Below are 21,834 nucleotides of genomic sequence, written 5' to 3' on the forward strand. Positions count from 1 at the left end.
CAAACAAGGCAGAGGAGCCCTGAAGTTCAGAGCCTGGGCTGTGAGGTCAGACACTCCAGGTTTTAAATGACACCAACACTCAGCATGATCTATGGTAAGTTGTTTATTTTCTCTGAATTTTCAGATTATTTAGCTAAAAAAAGAAGAGTATAATAAACATATCTGCCTCATGAGATTGTTATAAAGATTAATGAGGGCTTAGCCCTCATTGAAAGGGCTTAGCCTAGCACCTGTATTTGATAAATAATAAGCAAGATGGCATAACTAGGAGTTATTTTGTTATCCCTCTTTGCCTTTCAAAAAAAATCTTTTAAGTCTTCCAAAAACCTGAATGTTTCCCAAATTCTCTCCCAAGTATGGTGAAAAGTCCATTTAAAGAAGAATAAAAAATTTTTGTTACTTAAAAATCATAAAAAAAAACATTCAAAAGAGGTTTGACTCAACACTCAGAAGGGAAGCCAGGCTAAAATTTGGTAAACATGGCAATGGCAGTGGAAAAGAACTAGTAAAACACAGAATTTTGTGACTATATAGAGGAGTATATTCAGGTCAGCAAAGCTTAGAAATCACTCAGACAGTTTTCCAGTTACTCACCAGCAGATATTCTTTTGGGTAATTCTCCCTGTCCCATCCAGTACTGCTCCTGTAACATCCGTTTCCAAACCTACTTTTCTTGGCCTTCCATCAACAAATATTAATTTTTTTATTAAAAGAATTTTTATTGTGGTAAAAATCACATAATATAAAACATACTATTTTAACCATATTTACATTTCAATGGCACTAAGTGCGTTCACATTGCGGTACAGCTCTCACCATTATCTATTTCCTGAATTTTTTACTTTCCTAAACTGAAACTCTGTCCCCATTAAAAAGGGGGGGAAAAAAGTATTATTGAGCTCCAAGCTGTGTTTGCTTAGAACTTTGCATAAACTGAAAAAATAGAAAGTGTCACTGTCAAAGTATGGCATGGAAGATGGCTAGAGATTATGGGAGGTCTGTAATCTCCCTAAACAAAAGCTTGATGATTGAGTTTGTGGAGGGCAGGGATGGGGTGACTTACAAAGGGGAATCATTATATTTTGTTCTTTGCTTTTTTGTATTCTACACTCTTAACCAAAATTTTAATATACTGATGTATTCGTTGTATAACAAAAGACAGGTTGTGAAGGTAGAACCAGGTGGTTAAAAAAGAACAATGTATAAAATAATAATAGCTCCCATTTATTAGGTGTCGACAAATGTCATGGGGCAGGCATTGAGCCAAATAACTTTTATATATTTTTCAATTTAGAAGAACTCTGAGATGGGTGAGAGCCACTCTTCTGTGGACTTTAACTGTATCATCTCATATAATGTCCACAACCACGCTATGAGATCACTACTATTACTATGTCCCATTTCACAGGCACAAGAGACTGATTAAGCCAATTATCCTCATTAGTAGCAAAACTGGGCTCTCTGACCCCAGCCTCTACACTCTGAGCCCTACATTTTAGAGGAGAGAAAAATCTATATAGCTCCTAGGCCTACACATCCACATTTTGAAGAATACCAACTGTCTTACAAACTCTCACCCTGATTCAGGAAGAAGAACAAGGAATGAGTCTGTAAAGTAAAAGAGAGACGTTTTAAATTTTCTCACGTGCATGCCTCTGAAAAATTGGGCAATGTGATGTCACGTTCAGACAAATCCACCATTATGTTCTCTTTGGTTTCATTGTGAGAGTCAGTTCCTAGGCAGGTTGATAAGAAGTCCTGGGGTCCCCAAGGAGAGAGGGGTCTGGAATTCTCAAGGAGGAGGAAAAGACAAACTTTTTTTTCCCTCTACATTCCTTAGGATTATATAACAATAATGTCTCCTGCTTGAGGACAGTTTCTGGAAAAAACCTTCTGGCTAATCATGTTATCTTAAAATGTAAATTATGGGAGTGGGTCTAGTAAGGTCTTTACAACCTCCAGACATTCTTGAGATGGACAGCGCAGAAGCGTGGCCGAGAGGAGCTACCCCTCAGCGAAGGTCAGGGGCAGCGACCGAGAGTGCCAGGCTGTGACGGCACAGGAGCAGCTGAGAGGAGCTACCCCACATCCGAGGTCAGGGGAGTCGACCACGAGGAGCAACCCCACATCCAAGGAACGGTGGCTGCACGGGCAAAGGAGGGCCGAGAGAAGCTACTCCACATTCAAGGTCAGGAGGAGCAGCCGTGAGGAGATACCCCTCGTCCAAGGTAAGGAGCAGCGGCTGCACTTTGCTGGACCAGCCGTGAAGAGATATCCCACGTCCAAGGTAAGAGAAACCCAAGTAAGATGGTAGGTGTTGCAAGAGGGTATCAGAGGGCAGACATACTGAAACCATAATCACAGAAAACTAGCCAATCTGATCACATGGACCACAGCCTTGTCTAACTCAATGAAACTAAGCCATGCCTGTGGGGCAACCCAAGACAGGAGGATCATGTTGGAGAGATCTGACAGAATGTGGTCTACTAGAGAAGGGAATGGCAAACCACTTCAGTATTCTTGCCTTGAGAACCCCATGAACAGTATGAAAAGGCAAAATGATAGGATACTGAAAGAGGAACTCCCCAGGTCAGTAGGTGCCCAATATGCTACTGGAGATCAGTGAAGAAATAACTCCAGAAAGAATGAAGGGATGGAGCCAAAGCAAACACAATACCCAGCTGTGGATGGGACTGGTGATAGAAGCAAGGTCTGATGCTGTAAAGAGCAATATTGCATAGGAACCTGGAATGTCAGGTCCATGAATCAAGGCAAATTGAAAGTGGTCACACAGGAGATGGCAAGAGTGAACATCGACATTCTAGGAATCAGCAAACTAAAATGGACTGGAATGGGCGAATTTAACTTAGATGACCATTATATCTACTACTGTGGGCAGGAATCTCTCAGAAGAAATGGAGTAGCCATCATGGTCAACAAAAGAGTCCGAAATGCAGTACTTGGATGCAGTCTCAAAAACGACAGAATGATCTCTGTTCATTTCCAAGGCAAACCATTCAATATCACAGTAATCCAAGTCTATGCCCCAACCAGTAACACTGAAGAAGCTGAAGTTTGAACGGTTCTATGAAGACCTACAAGACCTTCTAGAACTAACACCCAAAAAAGATATCCTTCTCATTATAGGGGACTGGAATGCAAAAATAGGAAGTCAAGAAATACCTGGAGTAACAGGCAAATTTGGCCTTGTTATACAGAATGAAGCAGGGCAATGGCTAATAGAGTTTTGCCAAGAGAATGCACTGGTCATAGCAAACACCCTCTTCCAACAACACAAGAGAAGACTCTACACATGGACATCACCAGATGGTCAACACCAAAATCAGATTGATCATATTCTTTGCAGCCAAAGATGGAGAAGCTCTATACAGTCAGCAAAAACAAGACTGGGAGCTGACTGTGCCTCAGATCATGAACTCCTTATTACCAAATTCAGACTGAAATTGAAGAAAGCGGGGAAAATCACTAGACCATTCAGGTATGACCTAAATCAAATCCCTTATGATTATACAGTGGAAGTGAGAAATAGATTTAAGGGTCTAGTTCTGATAGACAGAGTGCCTGATGAACTATGGATGGAGGTTCATGACATTGTACAGGATACAGGGATCAAGACCATCCCCATGGAAAAGAAATGCAAAAAAGCAAAATGGCTGTCTGGGGAGGCCTTACAAATAGCATGTGAAAAGAAGAAGAGCGAAAACCAAAGGAGAAAAGGAAAGATATAAGCATCTGAATGCAGAATTCCAAAGAATAGCAAGAAGACATAAGAAAGCCTTCCTCAGCGATCAATGCAAAGAAATAGAGGAAAACAACAGAATGGGAAAGACTAGGGATCTCTTCAAGAAAATTAGAGATATCAAGGGAATATTTCATGCAAAGATGTGCTCGATAAAGGACAGAAATGGTATGGACCTAACAGAAGCAGGAGATATTAAGAAGAGGTGGCAAGAATACACAGAAGAACTGGACAAAAAAGATCTTCACGACCCAGATAATCACAATGGTGTGACCACTCACTTAGAGCCAAACATCCTGGAATGCGAAGTCAAGTGGGCCTTAGAAAGCATCACTACAAACAAAGCTAGTGGAGGTGATGGAATTCCAGTTGAGCTATTTCAAATCCTGAAAGATGATGCTGTGAAAGTGCTGCACTCAATACGCCAGCAAATTTGGAAAACTCAGCAGTGGCCACAGGACTGGAAATGGTCAGTTTTCATTCCAATCCCAAAGAAAGGCAATGCCAAAGAATGCTCAAACTACCGCACAATTGCACTCATCTCACACGCTAGTAAAGTAATGCTCAAAATTCTCCAAGCCAGGCTTCAACAGTATGTGAACCGTGAACTTCCAGATGTTCAAGCTGGTTTTAGAAAAGGCAGAGGAACAAGAGATCAAATTGCCAACATCCTCTGGATCATCAAAAAAGCAAGAGAGTTCCAGAAAAATATCTATTTCTGCTGTATTGACTATGCCAAAGCCTTTGACTGTGTGGATCACAATAAACTGTGGAAAATTCTAAAAGAGATGGGAATACCAGACCACATGACCTGCCTCCTGAGAAACCTGTGTGTAGGTCAGGAAGCAACAGTTTGAACTGGACATGGAACAACATACTGGTTCCAAATAGGAAAAGGAGTACATCAAGGCTGTATATTGCCACCTTGCTTATTTAACTTCTATGCAGAGTACATCATGAGAAACGCTGGGCAGGAAGAAGCACAAGCTGGAATCAGATTGCCGCGAGAAATATCAATAACCTCAGATATGCAGATGACACCACCCTTATGGCCGAAAGTGAAGAGGAACTAAAGAGCCTCTTGATGAAAGTGAAAGAGGAGAGTGAAAAAGTTGGCTTAAAGCTCAGCATTCAGAAAATTAATACCATGGCATCTGGTCCCATCACTTCATGGCAGATAGATGGGGAAACAGTGGAAACAGTGTCAGACTTTATTTTTGGGGGCTCCAAAATCACTGCAGATGGTGACTGCAGCCATGAAATTAAAAGATGCTTGGAAGGAAAGTTATGACCAACCTAGATAGCATATTGAAAAGCAGAGACATTACCTTGCCAACAAAGATCCATCTAGTCAAGGCTATGGTTTTTCCAGTAGTCATGTATGGATGTAAGAGTTGGACTATGAAGAAAGTTGAGTGCCGAAGAATTGATGCTTTTGAACTGTGGTGTTGGAGAAGACTCTTGAGAGTCCCTTGGACTGCAAGGAGATCCAACCAGTCCATCCTAAAGGAGATCAGTCCTGGGTGTTCATTGGAGGGACTGATGCTGAAGCTGAAACTCCAATACTTTGGCCACCTGATGTGAAGAGTTGACTCATTGGAAAAGACTCTGATGCTGGGAGGGATTAGGGGCAGGAGGAGAAGGGATGACAGAGGATGAGATGGCTGAATGGTATCACTGACTCGATGGAGGTGAGTTTTAGTGAACTCCAGGAGTTGGTGATGGACAGGAAGGCCTGGCGTGCTGTGATTCATGGGGTCGCAAAGAGTCAGACACGACTGAGCGACTGAACTGAACTGTTTGCTAACACTAGCGAGGGGGCACTCTTTCTGCCCGCTTCTGATGTCTATGTCAGAAGCTTTCTCTATCTCTTTATACTTTAATAAAACTTTATTACACAAAAGCTCTGAGCAATCAAGCTCGTCACTGGCCCCGGGTTGAGTTCTTCTCCTCCAGAAGCCAAGAATCCCAGCATCTTTCGTGGTTCAGCAACAACCTTTCAATTGTATGTACAGCAATTCTACTAAATATAATGGATATTAAGCTAAATCTGACAAAAGAATCTAATTAATAATAGTGCTCAGTTGTCTAATTTTCCCTGGATTGAGGAAGGTAATTCTAAAGGAAACTATGATTAGCTAGTGGAACACTAATTCATTTTTAAAATCTACCTCTCAAAAGAAAGAGAAGGAAGCTACAAATAATGTTAAAAATAAAGTGTGGTCATTCAAAAGCAACATTTTTAGTGAAGTTTTAGTGAAGCTAAATAGGCAAGTTTTTTCTACCATTAAAGGAGGCATTTGACACTGTATAGACCTCTTAGCGGAGAAGGTAATGGCAACCCACTCCAGTGCTCTTGCCTGGAGAATCCCATGGGCAGAGGAGCCTGGTAGGCTGCAGCCCATGGGATAGCTAAGAGTCGGACACTACTGAGCAACTTCACTTTCACTTTTCACTTTCATGCAGGAGGAGGAAATGGCAACCCACTCCAGTGTTGTTGCCTGGAGAATCCCAGGGACGGGGGAGCCTGGTGGGCTGCCGTCTATGGGGTCGCACAGAGTCGGACACAACTGAAGCTACTTAGCAGCAGCAGCAGACCTCTTAGACTTCACATTTGCCTTTGTTTTTCTAGGTTATACACCCCAAATCATCACAGGTCACATTATATCAAGAAAAAAGATCCTGGGAAAGTTTGAGGCAGAAAAAAAGGAAGCAGGACCCATTTTCCCCATAGTAGGTACCACAGCATCTCACATATGTGTCATCTCAGTAGTTAAATGAGATTTGATTCACTGTATCAGACTGCCTTTCCATTAGTATGTCGATACTTGATAGAAAATAAGTCACATAAAATTTACCTTGCTTTCCAAAGAATGATTTCACAATCTAGGTTTTGCCAGTGATTTGGCTCAGTCCACAGGGGCTCCACTCATACCTGAGGACTACGGATGGTGGGGGGGAACGGGTAGGGGTGTTGAGGCTCAGCCCTTTGGAGTCCACAGCTCCTCAGCCCTTAAAGCTCTTCTCCTTCAGCTTCTGAAACCACACATCCCTGACCCTCCTATCACTCTTGAACCTCCTCTTCCATTTCCACCACGGTGCCTCCTCTCTGCCCACTACTTCACCATAAGAGCTCCTCACAAGGCCTTCCAGCCTGCATGTGAGATGATGTCAGGTGCAAAGTGATTACGGAGCAGAGGTGGGCAGAAGAATGGGTTGACCAAAAGTGGTGTTTACCACTCGCATGGGTAACAAGAAACAGGATGTTAACAAGTCCAAAAAAGAAAAAAAACAAAACAACCCACAAACTGATAAAAACAGAACACAGTGGATAAAAACCCACCTCAAGTCTGATCATTAGGATCCAAGGACAAGCTCCATTAGCATAATGATTTCTTTAAGCAGGATGACAGTTGTAGCCTGGAGTATCATTTGGATTTCTGCCCACCTATTGTTTCCAAAAACTGCCTCCCTACCCACAAGACAGGGTGTCTGCATCTGTATTTAAACCGCCTTTCCCTTCCACTCTGACCTCAGTCAATCGGACCAGGTAGGAACAGCTGACCCACACTGGATCAATCAGCTTCTCTTTCCCAAAAGTCTGAAATTTCAACTCAGAGGCAGTGAGTCTATCTTTGGCTAAAACTATAAGATATAAAACTCAGGAGTTTTAGAGCCAACCATATATCCACCATGCAGATGGGTACATAGATAAATCCCATCTGCAGAGAAAGGGGAAGAATAAAACAGAGTCCCAGAGAGCAGAATGAACGGATATGCAGAGAAGGCAGAGGTGACAACAGAAACGTCCGGAAGCCCTTCAGACGATCAGCTCCAATCTCTTCTGAAAGCTCCCTACATCCCTACCCGTGGGTTCATGCTCCTGCTTTGCTCAGTCCCTCAGTTGTGACCCCATGGACTGTACCCATCAGGCACCTCTGTCCATGGGATTTTTTTAGGCAGGAATACTGGAGTGGATTGCCTTTCCACCTCCATGGGATCTCCCTGATGTGCTCCTGCATTTCTGCACTGCAAGAAGATTCTTTACCGCTGAGCCATCGTGGGTCCTGGGCTTCCCTGGTGGCTCAGTTGGCAAACAGTCTGCCTGCAATGTGGGAAAACAGGGTTTGCTCCCTGGGTGGGATAGATCCTCTAGAAAAGGGAATGGCAACCCACTCCAGTATTCTCGCCTGGAAAATTCCATGGACAGAGGAGCCTTGTGGGCTACAGTCCATGGGGTCACAAAGAGTCGGACACAACTGAGTGACTAACACCCATCCATCTTAAGTCCTATGTAATAAAGCTCCTGTGTGTGTTCGTCATGACTCGAGGGTGACTGACCCTTGTTTCTAGGCTGGTGATTAGAACCAGCCCTCCATTCAAGGTTGTTCAATTTACAAGAAAGATGAAAAGGAGGCAAGAATAAAGCTCAAAGTAAAACTGAACCCAGCTGCTGTTCTCCTTCCCATATTAGAATATTTCTCTAAAAGTGGATTCTCCAGGGAAGAGAACATCACAAAGGAAACAGATGGCTAGTTTAAGGCAAGCAGGAGACACTCCATATTGCCTTTAGCAGGAAGGACTTAATCAGTTGTGGTTATTCCTCACGTATATTCCAACCTCCCTGTTTATGCAGTGCAATAGACAGGCAGATAATTGTACTCCTGCACTATCAAACCAGCAGCTGAATGTGGAAAGGGACTCAGAAATGGAAACTTTGTCAGTTAGTTAGTGAATTATCACATGAAACGAATTGTGCACTTTTTGTTCAGTCCATTAGCCACAAGGATGAAAGGAATTGCTCTCCCAACACATAATATTCCAATTTCATATTTTCACTTAGCACTTCTCTTTCCTGCTCTGCAAATAAAATGTATTTATATTCTGCCCGAAATTGTTCCCTCTGACCAGGACTTGATTTTCATCAGAGACAACCATAAGCTCAATTGCTCTCTGAAAGGGAGTCTTGGGAGTGGCAGTACCTCTGACACCAGAGCAGGTTGGCTGGGCCTGCCTTTCAGTAGCCGGATGGTGACTGGAATGTACACCCACCAGCCACTCTGCCTCCTATTTCTCTGTTTCTGAGATAGACAGTGGCGGAATGGCTCAGAGTCAACTTGCCACAATTCAATGAACTATGAATAATAGTTCGATTTGCTCAGTTTCGTTCTTCCAGGAAACTCCAACCTTCATATTGTTTCATTAATTTGAACAGGGTTTTATATTTTTATTCCTATTTCATAGGTATAAATTTTGATGTCCAGAGAGAAATGCAAACCATCTCTGGGGTCACTGAATCAGTTAGTGTCCATTGCTTTTGAATTTGTAGGTAATGATTTAAGACTATCATGCAAATGACTGCAAGCCTACAGATTCACATCTCAGTGAGATGCGATCAGTTCTACTAAAGCCTGGTCAAATCCAAGTACGAAAAGTCATCGGAATAAAACCCATGGCCCATAACAATGGGGCCATTAAGGTACAAAGGTTTTTATCATTTAAAAGTGTGGGGAAAGCTGGGGATGGTTAAGGGCATTTAAATTTAAAAACAGGAAGAGAAGGAAATTAACATTTGCTAAGTAATTTTTATGGTTAGGCATGTATAATATTTAATTTTCATGATAATTATATAAAGGAAGTGTTTTTATTCCCATTTTACAGAAAATTAAACTCCCAAGCTCAGAAAATGTCTCCAGTAAATCTGTAAACATCACCTGGCTTGTAAGTAGAAAAATGAGCACTTGTACCTCTGGGAAGAACTGACTCATTTGAAAAGACTCTGATGCTGGGCAAGATTGAAGGCAGGAGGAGAAGGGGACGACAGAGGATGAGATGGTTAGATGGCATCACTGACTCAATGGACATGAATTTGAGTAAGCACTGGGAGTTGGTGATGGACAGGGAGGCCTGGTGTGCTGCGGTCCATGGGGTTGCAAAGAGTCGGACACGACTGAGCGACTGAACTGAACTGACCTCAATTTACCTGATTGCAAAGCCCATGTTCTTTGCTAGAGTCTGAGAGAGAATTTTTGTTTCAGAGTGCCTGATTTTAATGAAAATCAGATCCTCCTAATACTAGTCTCAGTAAAAAGCTGGAACAGAAAACGTTTTATCTAGTTATCTTAAGTTTAATTTGCTTTGATATTCTTTTCCCAAGGATGAAATCAGTGGCCTAGAACTTGAGTCTCAGTCTCCTAGAACCCAGTTAAACCCTTCTATTGAGCAGTTATGCTGGCCACATCTCACCAGAAGAAGGCATACCATTACCAGCATTAGAGGAGGGTAAAGGGGTCAGGTATCCCGAACTTCTATGGCAAAGACTAAGCCAAAAGGAAATAAATAGTACTTCTTCAAGAAGTTGAAATTGCTAAAACCAAGAGGAAAAATGTGAAAAAAAAAAAAGAAAAGCGCAAATGTAAAATCTCCTGCCTCTCCTCTTGTGCTTTTATCCTGGGTATCAGTACTGCTTTGGTGCTGGCGACAGTAAAATAAAATGACAGTGGAGAAAGGGGAACCATGTATTAGCTCCCAGACCTGGAGAATCCAAAGCTACATGGAGCATCAGCACGGGCCCATCCATGAGTTTACAATGAGACACTGTCCCACCTCTTCCTCTTGGCCCTGCATTCCCTCTACAGAAGCCCCCTGACAGCTCCAGACTTACACGCTACCACTTTCCAACCACAGAAGAAAGCACACCTCTCTCCTCAGTGGTTCAAGAAAAGTCCAGGGGCTGACCTTCTTCGGCCCAGCTCAGAACACGGCCCAGCCTTGCGCAAGTAATTTAGGGCAGGGAGATACAACATCTCATCAAAGCCTTGGTCAGAAATCCAGCCCTTGGAACTGGGAGGGAGAGTCAGCCTCACCCCAGGTATAGATCAAAAGTAGGAGCATATTCACAAAAGAAAACTGGGGGTGTAGTTATTGGCCCAGAAAAAGGTGTAGATGCTGGGCAAACAACAGTCGGCACTGTATGCAGAGAGAAAACCATCCTCCAAGACATATTTCCAATGTGGGAAAAACACCTCCACCCAGGCTAGGTAGGAGTCATGGTGATTTTTCCCCTCTGTTCCCAGGCAGAAGCTCAAGAGGCTCACTCGCTCAGGCAATTAGCTGTCAGCTGATCACCAGTTCAAATGTGCTGGGGTGAGCCATGCTGATGATCTGTACTTGCAGCAATCACTTGGCTGGGTGAATCAAATTATGCTTTCCAATGCCACTTCAAATCAGGACTGCTATGTCTGCACTCGTTTTCAGCAGTAAGGATTAACCTGCAAGTTATTTTCTTTGATACTGACTATACGTGGGCAAGGGAGGAATTTAGGCTTCTTTTAAGTTCTGCTCAACAGGCAAGACCAAAAAGTTTTAGAGATTTGTAAGGAGGCTAATTAGAATCTATTCCAACTTAATGGCTACGCTTTCACACCGAAATGGATAGGGGACATGTTCTGCCCTTGCGAGGTAGAGATTTTTCTTCCAAGTAAGTATCTGATTTAGGAACCTCATTCTCTCATAATGCCACGTTCAGAGATCAATCAGATGTAATGATCAGAAAGACGTTTGCCTCAATCAATCCCAATAAACAAATAACTGCTATTGCGGCAAACCTCATGTGCTCTTCACTTCAAATTCACTTGCCAATAATTGGCCTCATTAACGTCTGTGAAGTTAGTTGTTCACTAAAATTGGGCAAGCTGTACATTAGATGTGTTCAGCGGTTTGCAAACCTTTGGGAACAACAGATGTACTGAATCAGCATCCAGCAAGTCTCATGAAAATGAACAAACTAAAAAAGTAAGGAGACTGTAAGAGAACTGGAATGAGCAAAGGAGACATTAGGAAAGTCCTACACCCTTCCTATAAAATATTAACGCTTCCCTGGTGGCTCAGACGATAAAGCATCTGCCTGAAATGCAGGAGACCCAGGTTTGATCCCTGAGTTGGGAAGATCCCCTGGAGAAGGAAATGACAACCCACTCCAGTATTCTCGCCTGGAAAACCCCATGGACAGAGGACCCTGGTAGGCTACAATCCATGGGGTCGCAAAGAGTCAGACCCGACTGAGTGACTTCACTTTCACTTTCAACCTATAAAATGAGGGTTAGCTTTGCATCTTTTTTTAAAGCTTTGATCTTGACAGAAAATGAACTTGATTTCTTTTGCCACTAGTTTTCAAATTACTCTGCCCACATCTGTCAGATCGTTCTGTTGTTCAGTTATAAAAACTGTATCCAGACTGGATTATGAAAAAGCTGTTTGCTTGCACCATCACCACAGATGCCCTTGGGTTGAACATCAGGCTCACTACCATCCTCCCAAAGAAGGAAACACACTTTCAGCGGCTGCACCAGACCCATCCTTCTTAGAGAGAGGAAGACGCCTCAGCAAGTGAACCTCGCAGGGGCATCTCAGATACGTGTTGGGCAGGTGGACAGCATCGAGAAGAGTGGAAGTAGACTTAATTAACTCCCTTGCACCTATATGACCTACTCCTATAGAAACCACCAGGGGACCGTGAATACAACTATTTCAGTTTGCCTGGGGGTGAGGGTGCTGTTTTGTTTTGAATTACCCCATATATCAGCACCTCAATAATCCCCATTCCTTACTTCATTTCTGCTTATGCAGTGACTATGAGTCTCTCGAGGGGAAAAAAAAAATGTGTTTGCTCTCCAGTCTGCATTCTTACCCTTAAAAGCTGTCCAGGGAAAATTAAACATGAGGTGCTATTTTGTTAAAGGAAGCGTTAATTATTTGCATAAGACACAGGATATCACTGGATGTCTGCTTTTCCAGTCAGATGATAATCCACCCGGGTACTGGTTATTCCAGTTTCCCCTGGTGTTTCAGCTGACAGTTCTGAGTCACTTAGTAACTTATTTAATTATAACTATTTTTAATGATGTTCACCATGACCCAGTAAGATATTGATTTTTTAGAGTCTCAGTATTGCAATGGTCTCCTAATTGGTTTTCCAGCACTCTCCAATCCCCCGACAATTCATCTCCACACAGCAGCCTGAGTCACCTTTAAAAATGTAACTCAGATCTTGTTTACAACCCTCCATGACTCCACTGCATTGAGAGTCCACCCGACCCCCTCTGGAACCCTGTATTATCTCATCCTTGCTTCCCAGGCAGTCATTTTATCCTTCCTCTCCAGCCCACTGGCAATCTGTCTTCCGTGAAGACATCCATTTCTGCCTATGATCTTGCTGTTCCCTCTTTCAGAGGACACTCTTTCCATGGCTCTCTTCATGCCTGGCTTCTGCTTATCCCATGGTTCTTAGTCAAATGCCATCTGCTCAGAAATGCTTTCCCTGGCCGGCTTATTCCCTCCCCATTCCATTGCTCTGTATCACATCACTCCAACTATTTTCTTCATAAAATTTGCCATGATCTCAATCTGGTTTTTTGCTGATATCTCTCTATTAGAATATAAGTTTGAAGTGGGCATAAACCTCTCTGCCTAATTCATCACTACATACTCAGTGTTTAGAACAGCGCCTGATTCAGCCCCTGGTATGATCTAAGCCATATCTGAACATTTTGAGACCACGAGTGACATTATAAAGACTCGCCATTTCATGTTTCAGAACTGGTTTATTTTGAACACGTGCAAATCTAATATGAGAAGAGCAATGTATCACTATTAATTCCCTTGCCTCTTCCCAGAAAATGGCAATCTGCATAAGAATAATTTTCCCACATAAGAGAATGTCTTTTGGAAATTGAAGAAGAAGGGAAACAAAAAAAACTCAGACACACTAGAAAACTCTGGACTACTTTCTTTTTCATTATAAGTGAGACAAGGTTCACGAGAGTAAGCATCAGGGCTTGATTCTTTAGAAGTTGAAAATTAGATCAAATGAATTAGAGGACAACTACATCTTGTGTTAATGTTTTCCTTCTCAAATGAAGAAAATGAGATGATGTGAGCCATGACTACATTTGAAAATGAAACTTTGTATTTCGATTTGCTTTCACGTTAAAGCACAGTGTTTTTCATTTTCAAACTTTTCATGTTGGAAAATGTTGCAATACATTACATTCATTAGGCGCAGGCCCATTTACCATGTGCAAGCAAGACAGGCATGAATATATCATTCCCATAAAGCATCAACTCTAAATTACACAGTAAATAAATGAGACTAAGCCAGACACTCGGTTCACAACCCTTAACACTAATGTAAAAAAAAAAAATTTTTAACCAGCCTGGGTCACAGTTACCCACTCTTAAAACCAGCAATTTATGGGGAGGGAGATGGGATGGAGGTTCAAGAGGGAGGGGACATATGTATACCTATGGCTGATTCATGCTGATATTTGGCAGAAGCTAACAAAATTTTGTAAAGCAATTATCCTTCAACTAAAAAATATTTTTTTAAAAAACCCTGCAATTTACGAACAATCTATTAGGCCAAATATACTGATCATCCAGGAATACACTGGTTGACTGACCCCAACTCATAACAGACAAAAACGCTTTAAGGAAAAACTGAACTAATCAGATTCTGGTTTTTTTGCAAAGGATGATATATAAGAAACCTGGTCTTACTCGGAACCTTGGGTTGATTTCTGATTAGCTGATTACCGAAGATAGCAGCAAAGCCAAAATAAAGTAGCGATTCACAGTGAGATGACAGTGAGCAAGTATCTTTAAATTTATAATTGCCCTTGGATCTATTCAATTTAGCTTTAAGTCAGGAGGCATAATTGAGACAAATGGTTGCACTGAGCAGGTATCAGATATGACAAGAATCTGGCTGTGATTATTTCGTTGTACTATTTCTGCCAACACTTCTGCTCTGATGGCGATTAAACTTTACAGGACTTCCCCCACTACTGGTTGTAGTGGCATTTGCATGTTAAATGCTCACAACAAATGAAAACCACGGTTCCATCGTCCCACATGGCCAGAACCATGGTTTCTGCTATTCCAGATGGAGAACAAATCTAAAAAGAATCAAGCAATTCCTCCTCCTTGTATGATGCCTCTATAAACAATGCAGGTTTTTGCCCATGTAAGAAAACTAAGGGTGCCACTATAGCTGGTCAGAAGACAGATCAACTGTTATTTTTGTTGAAGGAGTTTTTCTATAATTAAGTACAATTCTTCCTTCAGTACATTTAACTAAGAAACTCCCCTTTACTGGGGCTAGAAGGGAAAAGCTTGATGGCTACTTTTGGGTTTTGTCTTTTTTACTGAATTACAGTGACTATAATATAAGTATAGGTATATAGTATTCACAGTTTTTAAAGGTTATGCTCCCTTTATAGTTAATGTAAAATATTGGCGATATTCTCCATGTTGTACAGTATATTTTTGCAGCTTATTTTATACTTACTGCTCTGTACCTCTTAATCCTCCACCCCTATCTTGCCCCTCCCATCTTCCCCTCTACCTGGTAACCACTATTTTATTCTCTATGTGAGTCTACTTCTTTTTTGTCATATTTTCTAGTTGATTGTATTTTCTTATTTCACATATAAGTGATATCATACAGCATTTGTTTTTCTCTGGGTGGATTATTTCACTTAACATAATGCTCTCCAAGTCATCCCTATTGCCACAAAAGGTAAAATATTATCTAAAGCAACACCAAATTATGGGAACAACAGGAAAAGCAGAGATTAAGAGTGCCTGAGCCAATTTTCTCCTTTGAGAAAATTCAGCAACCACTTCTGGAAATTTCTTACTGTTCCTAGTCTCTCTTAACTGTTTATGGGAAATTTCTGGATTCATTGCTCTGGGTTATCATTCTAGATTAGTATTTATAAATAATTATTCAGGGTCATCTAGTTCTAACAAAAGAAGATGTAAGAAATTAGGTCTTTATGGATTTAGAAAATGATTGGAATTTACAACTACTTGATCATTTCAGATCCTTTTATTTGGGTTCAGCTTGCTCATCATTTCTCTACCACTGATAATTTTTCAAGGCACTACTCTTTCAGCTCAAATAGCATTTAAACTGCATGATTCTCACATTCTAACCATCAAATCCCTTCTCAAAAACTTCATTGTTTTGAGAATCCTTCAAAAGTGAAAGAGCCTCAATCATCAAGATAACCAAGAGTCAAACATCTGATTTCTCATTGTAATTTTACCTCACTCTGATGTATATTTTAATTTTCTCATATTCTTCCTGAATATATTTAGTCCCAAAATTTGTGACTTGTAACAGGCCATGCAACAGTATGAGTTAGTTTGAAATTTTATGCAATTTCCTATTTAAAGAACATCCTTAGAAGTAAATATTTTAGAATTGCTAACTTAAAAGTTATTCTGTCATCTTATTCTTCTCTACTTTTTCTCATCCTCTCTCTCCCCAACCCAGTATTCTGTGCTACTAAAGCAGATTAGAGGAACAATGATTGCATTTGTTAAGGGAATCAGAAGCTAAAATTCATTCACTCATTCAGCAATTATTTGTTCACTTAATCACCTCTTACAGCAAGAGATGACTGAAATTTGTAGTGCATCATTATTTTTTCTCATTATTGGAGAATAGTTGCTTTACAATGTTGGATCAGTTTCTGCTGTACAGGAAAGTGAATCAGCTGTAGGTATTCATACATCTCCTCTTCCTTAGATTGCCTTCCTGTGGTATATCACTATCGCTTACCCAAATTTGCCCAAACTTTGGGCATGTGGCCAGACTCCCAGAGACCTAGCATGGTTTGGGGTCGTGAGAGGAAACCTCTGTACCGTTGTCAACCCTTGATCACAAGCCAAGTCCTATTTATTGATAAACATTAGTTCTGATAAGCATTACTTTCCCTTCTATGACTACACATCACAAGTACATACATACACCAAGCTGAATGTCTTAGCAATCCAAAAGTGAGATGTGATGCGCTGTTAACATTGATGCATGACTACCTGTGCTACTCTGAGCAAATCATTTAACTCTCTGTGACTCAATTTCTACACTGCTGCAATCAAAGCTGTATGAATATTATTATTCTCCAAGAGAAATGGGTTAAACACCTGAGCAGAATAATCACTTTATTTCAGCATAAAATTCACACTCCCAAGATTTATTCTCTACTGTTTAGTCTTTCCTAATGTCCATTCTGGAAGTATTTTCTTCCAAAATACTTTGGGAAGCATGCCACAACTCAGTTCCTACAAGGTCAATGCAATCTATATATTCTATGTGTGAAAAGTTCACTTTTCTTACATTGTATAAATAATCATCCTGAAAACCATTCCAACTAGTGTGTTCACTATCCATTTTTGAAAGAGAATACTGAATCTTTTAGTAATGTGATAGGAAGTTTCCTACAATTCTGGGTTGATCTCAAATAGTGCTGTGAAAACACTCACACTGGAGAAAACAGAAACAGCTTCACTGCTATTTTCATTTTATCTAATGAACACAAAGGAAAGGCTCCGATCTCAGAAAGAAAAGGTCACAAGCTAGAGTCAGAAGAGGGCTATTTGTTAACAATTTTCAATAGCTACAGTTTAGCTAAGGACACTAAGCTGGAATGTCAAATTTATTTAAGACATTTAAACCTGTTCCATACAGTGAGTGGCTATCTGCCATTGGGTTCTTTATCGTGTTTCGCACATTATCACAGTAAGTTACAAGTAGGTAGGAATACAGAGAATTGCGTGCTTACTAGCCAAGCCATGACACAGAAAGCTATCGGTGTTATATGACATTGAATTGTTGTTAAGCCCCCAAAAGATCATGCTGGCAGTGACAAGGGTCCCAGGCATCAAATCCCCAGATACTGGTTCATTTTGTTCAAGGCATCACACACGGTGTTCAAATCGCTGCGGAGGTCTTGCACCACGTTTTCAATACTCCTGGTGTCCTTCAGAATTTCAATACTCTGAGTATAGGGATTGAAGTAGACTGAGAAGGGACGGGTAATTGACTTTGCGAAGTCCCTGCCAAATAAACAGAACAGAGGAGAATGTGGGATCAACCCTAGCAGGCTCAAGAGACAGATATAAGGAAGGAACAGAACCAGCAAAATAAAAAGTCATGTTCTCTAGATGGAAGCAAAAGAAATTTACCTCATCTTTTCTTTGGCTTCTTCAAAACTTTCTGAAACAAAGTAGGCTTCCTGGAAGGTGGTGATAAGGCATTCCTGCAAGCAGGTTGTCTTTGGGTCAAAGGCTTTCACACACGCCTTGTCAGAAAGAGCATGCTGCAAAACACACCGTGAAACCCGTTAAAGTCCCAGATGAGACTGCCGAAGGGCCACCAGCTCATGCTCCTCCAGAGCAGCTCCGTCCTCCCACAGAACTGCCCAGTTACTCCTCCACCATGGCACGGGGAGCTCTCCCCAAGGCAGGGGAAACGGACTGTGAAGGCTTTTGTTTGGTTGGTTGGTTATTTTGAAGTCTGTTAGTAGCTCAGGGGGCAAAAAGGAGATAATGGTATTATTTTATTTACTATTAGCCAAATTCATACTGAAGGACCGTTCAGAGCTGGAACCCCACAGAATGTGCATGCATGCATGGTCGTGTCAGACTCTGTGACCCCGCGGTCTGTAGCCTGCCAGGCTCCTCTGTCCATGGGATTTCCCAGGTAAGAACACTGGAGTGGGTTGCCATTTCCTCCTCCAGGGGATCTTCCTGACCCAGGGATCAAAACTGCCTCTCCTGCATCTCCTGTACTGGCAGGCAGATTCTTTACCACCACATCACCTGGGAAGCCCAACTCCACAGAAATGAAATTTTAAATCTATGCTATGAATAGAAACAGGAGAGAGAACAAATATGGTCTTAAATTTATTGCTATAAGCAATGGACTGGAATTTCCCTTAAATGGCAGAAGTAATAATTACCTGCGTGGAGAGGTAATTGGGACTCTGACTGAACTATTTGTGGACTCATTGTGAGACATTTTGAGGCCAGGTACTACGTATCAACAGAGGCTGGAGTGGGCCTGTATATTTGAGAATACATGCAAAGTATTCATTTACCTTCCCTCAAGCACAGCAGAGCAATATACAGCAGATAAATATTTCCAGGTGGGAAAAAAAAAGAGCTAATATTAATAGCTATACTTATGCTCAGAGCAGATGTGACGGACACAGGAAAGCTAATGCAGGTACTCTGTGAACCATCATTAGCCCTGTTCCGTTCACCCCATGACTGGCACTAAGAACAGCAAGCAACAATGAATGATCGTATTCAAGATAAATCCAGTGATGCTAAAAGTTAGCACTCATTTCCTGCCACCTGCCTATTTATAGCCCCTGGATCTGTAGTTCTCGCACAGAATGTGCCTAAGAATCACTGAGGAGCTTGTAGGAACTGCAGAAACCCAGGCCTCAATTTTATGTGGAAGATCTGGATAAATCCCAGAAGTCTGCATTTTAAAGGCATCCAAGGTGATTCAGACAGGTGGTTGTACATTATATTTTGAGAAACACCCCTTTAGATTCCTTCCTTCTTAATTTCAATGATAAACTGGTTGGGAGAGAGAGGCAGAGAGAGAAAAGGTAGCAGAAACAGCCTTGAACCGAGAGTTAGAAAACCTATTTGCAGGGCAGGAACAGAGGCACAGACATGGAGATCAGACTTGTGGACACAGAGGGGGCGGAAAGGGTGGGATGACTTGGGACGTTAGGATTGGCGTGTATACACCACCATGTGTGAAATAAATAGCTAGTGGGCAGCTGCTGGGTAGCACAGGGGCCTCAGCTTGGTGCTCTGTGCTGACTCCAAGGGGTAGCATGGGGTGGAGAGGTGCGAGGGATGCTCAGGAGGGAGGGGTGTGTGTGTGTGTGTGTGTGTGTGTGTGTGTATGTGTGTGTAGAGAGAGAGAGAGAGAGCTGATTCACATTGTTGTACAGCAGAAATCAACTCAACGCTGCAAAGCATTTATACTCCAATAAAATAAATAAATAAGAATAAGTGGTAAATCACAGAAAAAGAAAGAAAAGAAAACGTGGACTCTAGTCCAGGAATTGCTGCTAACTGGATAACCTTGGCAGATGATTTCACCTCTCTGGACCCCCATTTCCTGAGTGTCCATGAGAAGTCTGGGCTGGCTGATTTCTGAAGACACTCTATTCCAGCCTCTGGTCCACCCAAAGCACTTCTCAATCTCTAACTGCTAAGGTTTTCCCGGAGAAACACTGAAAAACCTTTCCTGTTCAATATTCCTGCTGCATTCCCCCAACAAAAATTTCACACTGCTTGGAATGATTTGTAGCCTTCTGTGAAGAAGGCTGTGGTTCCCTAAGTGTGAAAATACAATAGTGAACCCAAGGACTGACGGGTGAGAGAAAGGGCACACGCTCCTACCCGGGGTGAGATTTGCTTTCCCGCCAAGTCCCGTTGTCCAGATCAATGCAGATGTGAATCAGGGAATGCAGAGGGCCCCATGGAGTGAACTGATTTTTTCTTGGCCCACAGAACAACTTCATCATATGGGGAAGGGCACTACACCAGCACCTGCATTTGTGCTTATTCAATGCAGTGCAGTAAGCATCAGGGGACTCGGGGTTCCACATGGCTAATAATTCTGTCCACATTTTTAAAACAACTTCACAGTTTCAAGAAGCAAAATGTGCTTTGATGAGACCTGTTGCCCCTCTTGGGGAAGGTCTTGATCCCTGTCTCCTGTACAATATCACGAACCTCCGTCCATAGTTCATCAGGCACTCTATCAGATCTAGTCCCTTAAATCTATTTCTCACTTCCACTGTATAATCATAAAGGATTTGATTTAGGTCATACCTGACCTAAATCACTTTTCTCCACTGTCTTCAATTTCAGTCTGAATTTGCCAATAAGGAGTTCATGATCTGAGCCACTGTCAGCTCCCGGTCTTGTTTTTGCTGACTGTATACAGCTTCTCCATCTGTGGCTGCAAAGAATATAATCAATCTGATTTTGGTGTTGACCATCTGGTGATGTCAATGTGTAGAGTCTTCTCTTGTGTTGTTGGAAGAGGGGGTTTGCTGTGACCAGTGCATTTTCTTGGCAAAACTCTATCAGCCTTTGCCCTGCTTCATTCTGTATAACAAGGCCAAATTTGCCTGTTACTCCAGGTGTTTCTTGACTTCCTACTTTTGCATTCCAGTCCCCTATAATGAAAAGGACATCTTTTTTGGGTGTTAGTTCTAGAAGGTCTTGTAGGTCTTCATAGAACTGTTCAAGTTCAGCTTCTTCAGCGTTATTGGTCAGGGCATAGGCTTGGATTACTGTGATATTGAATGGTTTGGCTTGTAAATGAAGAGAAATCATTCTGTCGTTTTTGAGATTGCATCCAAGTACTGCATTTTGGACTCTTTTGTTGACTATGATGGCTACTCCATTTCTTGTAAGGGATTCCTGCCCACAGTAGTAGATATAATGGCCATCTGTGTTAAATTCACCCATTCCAGTCCATTTTAGTTTGCTGATTCCTAGAATGTCGATGTTCACTCTTGCCATCTCCTGTTTGACCACTTCCAATTTGCGTTGATTCATGGACCTAACATTCCAGGTTCCTATGCAATATTGCTCTTTACAGCATCGAACCTTGCTTCTATCACCAGTCCCATCCACAACTCGGTGTTGTTTTTGCTTTGTCTGCATCCCTTCATTATTTATGGAGCTATTTCTCCACTGATGTCCATCCTAAAGGAGATCAGTCCGGGGTGTTCATTGGTAGGACTGATGTTGAAGCTGAAACTCCAATACTTTGGTCACCTGATGCGAAGAGCTGACTCATTTGAAAAGACCCTGACACTGGGAAAGACTGAGGGCAGGAGGAGAAGGGGACGACAGAGAATGAAATGGTTGGATGGCATCACCGACTCAATGGACTTGGGTTTGGGTGGACTCTGGGAGTTGGTGATGGACAGGGAGGCCTGGCATGCTGTGGTTCATGAGGTTGCAAGGAGTCGGACGTGACTGAGCAACTGAACTGAACTGAACTGTTGCTCCTCTGCAAAGAACAGGCCTCCTATTGGTTCCCCATGATTTTCGGAACTAGAAGTTGCTTTCTTTGCAGCCATACACTCTGCGTGCATTTTATTTAGTATGTTGCTCTAACTGTCCATTTATCCATCTGTACATACAAAAAGGGAGAGAGTGCCTGACAGTGTCCCTGA

General features: G+C 42.0%; 1 protein-coding gene and 1 long non-coding RNA gene across 6 annotated transcripts in view; one reads left to right on the plus strand and one right to left on the minus strand.

Moving 5' to 3' along the window:
• Positions 1–21,834, minus strand: part of TPH2 (tryptophan hydroxylase 2) — a 158,785-nt gene that overhangs the window by 26,064 nt on the left and 110,887 nt on the right. For 2 of the 5 annotated variants that reach the window (XM_045165497.1, XM_044941941.2), the window contains exons 10-11: positions 17,795–17,928; positions 17,253–17,665 (exon numbers count right to left, since the gene is read on the minus strand). The exons of the other annotated variants lie outside the window; for them this stretch is intronic. In XM_045165497.1, the coding sequence (XP_045021432.1) occupies positions 17,491–17,665; positions 17,795–17,928 (309 nt within the window). In that variant the 3' untranslated portion in view covers positions 17,253–17,490. Of the gene's footprint in view, positions 1–17,252; positions 17,666–17,794; positions 17,929–21,834 lie in introns of those variants that run through there. 5 annotated transcript variants of the gene reach the window in all.
• LOC123333362 lies at positions 2,016–9,552 on the plus strand. The gene is made up of 3 exons (XR_006550700.2): positions 2,016–2,228; positions 9,090–9,239; positions 9,422–9,552. It is a non-coding gene; the product is annotated as an uncharacterized LOC123333362 (long non-coding RNA).

This window comes from Bubalus bubalis, chromosome 4 (assembly GCF_019923935.1).
Source record: "Bubalus bubalis isolate 160015118507 breed Murrah chromosome 4, NDDB_SH_1, whole genome shotgun sequence".
In the NCBI taxonomy this organism is placed as follows: Eukaryota; Metazoa; Chordata; class Mammalia; order Artiodactyla; family Bovidae; genus Bubalus; species Bubalus bubalis.